This window comes from Verticillium nonalfalfae, assembly GCF_003724135.2.
Source record: "Verticillium nonalfalfae strain VnAa140/NRRL 66861 chromosome Unknown scaffold_337, whole genome shotgun sequence".
Classification (NCBI taxonomy): Eukaryota; Fungi; Ascomycota; class Sordariomycetes; order Glomerellales; family Plectosphaerellaceae; genus Verticillium; species Verticillium nonalfalfae.
The window spans coordinates 1-5373 of NW_021167562.1; the positions used below are offsets into that span (position 1 = coordinate 1).

At 61.2% G+C, this 5373-nt stretch overlaps 3 protein-coding genes across 3 annotated transcripts; 1 reads left to right on the top strand and 2 right to left on the bottom strand.

Annotated features, from left to right (window-relative positions):
• Positions 1-1805: 1805 nt before the first annotated feature.
• Positions 1806-3168, bottom strand: D7B24_005464 (uncharacterized protein; the record flags this gene model as incomplete). The annotated part of the gene is made up of 3 exons (XM_028639616.1): positions 1806-2620; positions 2698-2837; positions 3083-3168. The coding sequence occupies 3 exons, from the start codon at positions 3166-3168 to the stop codon at positions 1806-1808; spliced, it is 1041 nt and encodes a 346-aa protein (XP_028490090.1).
• Positions 3169-3385: 217 nt separating this feature from the next.
• On the bottom strand, positions 3386-3795 carry D7B24_005465 (uncharacterized protein; the record flags this gene model as incomplete). The annotated part of the gene is made up of 5 exons (XM_028639617.1): positions 3386-3407; positions 3463-3499; positions 3557-3585; positions 3644-3690; positions 3769-3795. 5 exons carry the CDS (start codon positions 3793-3795, stop codon positions 3386-3388), a joined length of 162 nt encoding a protein of 53 aa, XP_028490091.1.
• A 505-nt stretch (positions 3796-4300) lies between these two features.
• D7B24_005466 (uncharacterized protein) lies at positions 4301-5228 on the top strand (the record flags this gene model as incomplete). The annotated part of the gene is made up of 2 exons (XM_028639618.1): positions 4301-4320; positions 4378-5228. Coding segments are annotated over 2 exons (871 nt in total), but the record flags the coding sequence as incomplete, so codon positions are not given.
• Positions 5229-5373: the final 145 nt, after the last annotated feature.

Below are 5373 nucleotides of genomic sequence, written 5' to 3' on the forward strand. Positions count from 1 at the left end.
GGGATTTACTCGCAAGATAGGCAGTACAGGGCAAGATGGGCATGAGGAAGGCCCACGCCACCCCCTGCCAAAGAGTACCGCTCAAAGATCTGACCTGTCCTGTAACCCCCCAGTCCGTGTCAGGGGATCAGAATAGGGTATCTTTGCCTTTGAATTTTGAGGGGCCGGACGGCCCGGTCATCTGCGCGTGCTCTCCCTCGGGCGACAACCTTGATGCGGAGACCGGGTACCGCAGACGGCGGGCGGGCGCAAGGCTGGCTTTAGATTTTCTGTAGAACTTGCCCTATCCCTGAACGAGGGCCGCCGTAGGCCCCTTCACGGGGTTGGCGCAGGGCAGTGATGTGCACAAGTGGCGTGAGGTCTCTCATTGAGGCGAGGGTGGAGGTGAGGGGGGAGGGCGCAAAGTGAGAGGCGAGAGGCGAGTTGCGAAAAAGGGGCGAAACGGGGGGAGGCGGGGGTTAGACTGGCTGAACCTAGGTCTTGGGACGTAAGGGAGAAACCACATTATGCAGACTACGTGGCTCGGTTGCCGGTTCGGCTTTAGGTACTCGAGACTCCGCCAAGACGGCCATGATGTCTTGCCCTCGCTGGGCAAGAGGGGTTCATGGGGGTGAATTGGAAGAATCTCTCGAGGTCACGCCTGAACTTTTGTCCACGAGCTGCGTGGATTTCTTGATGCGAGCACACCGCTGCAGCGCAAGCAAAGGGACCTGGGAACTTTGAGATGATTTGCTCTGACAGAGAGGCGGGGAGGGTTGCGGATCCTTTCTGCCTTGCTGGAGCCTTGCTCTGCGGCAGCAGCAGCAGCAGCAGCAAGGTCATGCTTGCTCGCCGTGCTTGTAAGAGTTTGAGTCTGCATCGAGGGCCCTCTGCGAAAGCTCAACGGGATTGGATGCTGTGCTGGCAAGACCGTCTAACATTACGCTGCAAGTGAGCTGAGAGCTGCTGCTTGAAGCCTGTCTAGCTGACAGCGTGGAGGGAATAAAGTCAAAATAACAAGAGGTGGATGTCATGGCCACCTCATGGTAATGGAGCCGAGGCAGCGTGGGTTTCTTAGACTATGTTACAGATGACAAGCACAGATGTCAGTAGGCCACGTCCAAGGGAAGACAAGTGTGTTGCGGCCGCGGGAACGGCACAATCAGGGACGGCTCGCTCTCTCTCCCCCCTCCTTTCCCTTCCCGCTCACTTTGTTCTCCTCTCTTTCCTTTCCAGCCGGTTCATGTTTGCTTGTCTGAACGCTTTGCCGGCGAGCCAAGCGTGGCCCTAGGGCCAACGCACGAAGAAGTTTGACAGCGGCGACGGCGGGGCTTTTTCTGCGCCGGCCGTCCGTCCGTCCCGCGTTGTTGCTGCAGCGGGAGACGATGGTGCTAGGGGGCCACGGGGTAGTGTTTTATTTTCTTTGGCCGTTTTCTGTCCAGGGACCGTGGCCGTCCCCGCGTTCCTGCGTTGAAGGGACCTGTTCTGGTTTCTTTCTGCTAGTGAGGTACTCTGTAGACGTTCCTGAAGATCGTGCGTGGTGCGAGCCCCCCCCCCCCCCGTCTCTCTGCAGCGCTAGGTCCCGCCGGGTCGAGTCGTGAATGACTTACTCGACATGAGCGCACGGTAGCTGAGCAACAGCGTCAATTCGCGCCGATGGCTGTAGATCCTGAATTTTCGCTGCCGAACAAAAGTCGAGATGTGACGGGTAACATATAATAATTAGACATTGTATGCGCAGCGCCCGCAAGTGACGAGCCATCAGCTGATCATGGATCATGACCGTGTCACATATGGCAGTCTCAAGCCTCCAGCTCTCAGGCCCTTCAGGCCCCATGCCACCATCCGGGTAGGTAAAACTTGACATTCTCGTAGACGAGAAAGGTGACCCAGGTGGCGGGCATGACGCGTACGACACCGGGAACGAGGCCGCGGTAGAACCCCCTGAAGCCCTCCTCGCGCCAGAGCTGGGTCGCGACGCCGCGGACGCCGCGGCCGAAGCGCGCGTCGGCGTCGTAGTTCTGCAGGCGGCTGCGCAGCACCTGGTAGGGATAGGTGACGGCGCCGGCGGCGAGCTTGGCGGCGGAGGAGAGGAGGACGGTGGCGTCGTTGCCGAGGCGGCCGTCGTCGGGGGCGCCGGCGGCACGGCGGGCGCGCAGGTAGACGCGCTTGGCGGGCTCGTAGACGGCGAACTGGACGGCGCCGTGCGAGACGCCGACGAGGCCGACGGCGAGGCCGCGGTAGAAGCCGCGCCAGCCCTCGGTGGCGAGGATGCGGCGCGCGCCGGCGAGCATGCTCGGGTAGGCGCCGGCGTCGCCGCGGTCCGACGACAGCATGCGCGTCTTGAGCACCCAGACGGGGTTCGTCAGCACCTGCGTCAGGGCGCCGGCGCCGGCGGCCGAGAGGAGAAAGTGCGGCGTCGAGAGGGTGCGGTCGCGCGTCGTGCGGTCGGTGCCGCCGGCGAGGAGCCGCTCGATGCGCGACTTGAAGAAGAAGAAGGACGCCCAGGACGAGGCGTTGCCGATGAGGTTGGGCGTCAGACCGCGATACAGCGAGGCCACGGGGTGCGGGTTCTGCGTCAGGGAGCGGATCAGGGACATGGTTGTCAGCGGTTGCTTGGGCGCTGTCGAGCTGCGGTGGACTGGAGGGAGGGGAGGCTGTCAGTTTGGGTGTTCTGCCTGGTGAGCAGGTGTGTGTGTATATGTGTGGGAGACGTACTCTGCATGCGCGTCTTGACAATGTCGAGGGGATGAACGACGAGCGTCGCGACGGAGCCGGCGGAGAGGCCAGCGATCGACTCGACAACTGCGGGTGAGAGGCCCGCATCGTTGCGGTCGGACATGGCAGGCGAGAGAGGTCTAGTTTACATGGCGATGGAGAAAGACTGCCTCGACGGAGGTGGTTGGGGAGAGGATGGAAGTAGAGGAAGAAAGATTCCTCGGTGTGCAGCTGCGATGTGGAAAGAAGTCGAGCTTTGGAGTTTTCGGAGCTCAGAGCTTCTGCCAGGAAATGTACGTTTCGGTGGTGCATGGGGTGACCTTACGTCACTCTAGCCGAAATTTCGTGACGAGCTCTGCGCATTTAATCAATTGCCTGAACTTACGGAGACGAGCAGTCCAAGTCACGGTCACGGTCATGGAGAGCGATAGCATCTAGCATGGGTTGGTTCTTCAGAGCGGTTTCATCCATTATGACAGCTAGTGGTACATTTCATTCACGACTGAGCCGACAGAATCTTCTCTTCTGCCGCCGTCGGTCGGCACGCTCCCCTGAGATGCTACCCAGTACGGGCCCTGCGCATCCATCCCTGGCGCCTGGATCGCAAATCCCTGAGCCCTTCTGCTTCTTTTATATCATACATGTACATCGAGATGCTCTCGTTTTTCTTTCCGAGACGGCGAGGTGTCTAAGAGAGGGGGGACAGGAGGCTTTCGTGGGTTAGCGTTTCGTGTCGGATACTCAAGACTGCTCGAACAGGCTTACCGGATGACCGAAGGGCGGGGGTCGCTGCGAGTGTAGCCTGCCATGTGTTAGCTTCGTCGTTACCGTCGTCTGTCGTCGTGCTCTCGCATCGTACCAAGGTAGAGGATCAAGGGCAGGTAGCCACTGGTTAAACGTCAGCCTGGTTCTCTCCATCAAGATTGCCATGTCGGGGGGAACATACTAGTGAAGGGCGACGCGCGAGACCTCGATGATCTTGCCGATGCGCTCCTGCGAAAGCAACTATCAGTATTGATCCGAAATGGCAGTGTTCGACTATTGCATGTGTCGAGGATCAGCCGCTCATACCTTGGACTCTTCGGAAAGGGCGAACATGACGTCGGTTGGGGGACGTAAGGCAGTGTGATGGTTGGGAAGCCTGGGTCTTCGAGTCGGTCGACCGCTTGTAATGCCGTCGAGGTTCGCGGGTGGATGGGAGATTCGGATGTCGTTGGTGACTTCAGTCGCGATGCACGATGGAGCTCTCTGTCTGTCAGTCTGTCTGTCTGTCTCCTGGATCCCGATGGACTTTTTTCGAGCCCGGAAAAACCGCGGCACGACAGAACCAACAGCTCATTGCCGCGGCGCCTGCGCATGGGGCCGCGCCTAGAACACCCGCCTTAGCGCGCGACACGGCTCTCGATCTGCAGGTACGTACCGCTTGCATCGCCAAATTTCCTGGTGAATCTTCAAAGCTTCAAGGCTTCAAGGCATCAGCTTCACTTCGACTCTACGCCTGACCCGAACGCTGTGACGACCGCCGCATTCGCCCCCTTTCCAATTCCTCGATTCGAATCACGAGACACGCGAGTCGTCTTCGAATCCAGACACAATCGCAACCATGGCGCAAAATCGACACTGGTAAAGCTCCTCTTGTGCCTCTCCAGATCAGTGACACCCCCAGCTAACGCGACACAGGGAGCAGGACAAGGATGCGACCGTCTACATCGGCAACATCGACGAGCGCGCGACTTCAACCATGGTCTACGAGATCATGCTCCAGATGGGCCCCATCCACAACATTCACATGCCCCGCGACCGTGTCACACAAACCCACCAGGGCTTCGGCTTCGTCGAGTTCCGCACCCCCAGCGATGCAGAGTACGCAGCCAACGTGATGAACGGCGTCAAATTGTACGGCAAATCCCTGCGCGTCAACAAGGCCAGCGCAGACAAGCAGAAGCAGGCCGAGGTCGGCGCCGAGCTCTTCGTCGGCAACCTCGACCCCATGGTCGACGAGAAGATCCTCTACGACACCTTCTCTCGCTTCGGCCCCCTCCTCACGCTGCCCAAGGTCGCCCGCGAGGACAGCGGCAACTCCAAGGGCTTCGGCTTCATCTCCTTTGCCGACTTTGAGAGCTCCGACGCCGCCGTCGAGAACCTCCACGGCCAGTACCTCCTCAGCAAGGAGGTGTCTGTCCAGTACGCCTTCAAGAAGGACGGCAAGGGCGAGCGCCACGGCGACGCCGCCGAGCGTGAACTTGCCGCCCAGGCCAAGAAGCGCAACATTGTCCCCGAGATGCAGCCCGTCCCCGCCGCCTTCCTCAACCAGCCGCAGCCGCCGCCGGCCGTCGCCCCCGGCGCCCCCCCTGTCCCCGCAGGCTTCGACCCCGCCAACGGCTTGCCGATGCACCACCAGCACCAACAGCACCCGCACCAGCAACAGCAGCACCCCCAGATGGCCCAGCCCGGCATGCCCCCCGGCTTCGCGCCCCCGCCTCGCGGTCTCCCCGCCTACAACGCCGTGCCGCCGCCCCATGGCGTCCCCGGTGGAGGACCAGGCCAGCCCTTCGGCCGCGGCAACATGCCCCTGCCACCGCCTCCCTCTGGCCTCCCCGCCCGCCCGCCCGCCAGCCAGGCCGGCTACACGAATCCGGCTGACTTCCACCCCGGCAGCGCCCCGGGCAACTTCAG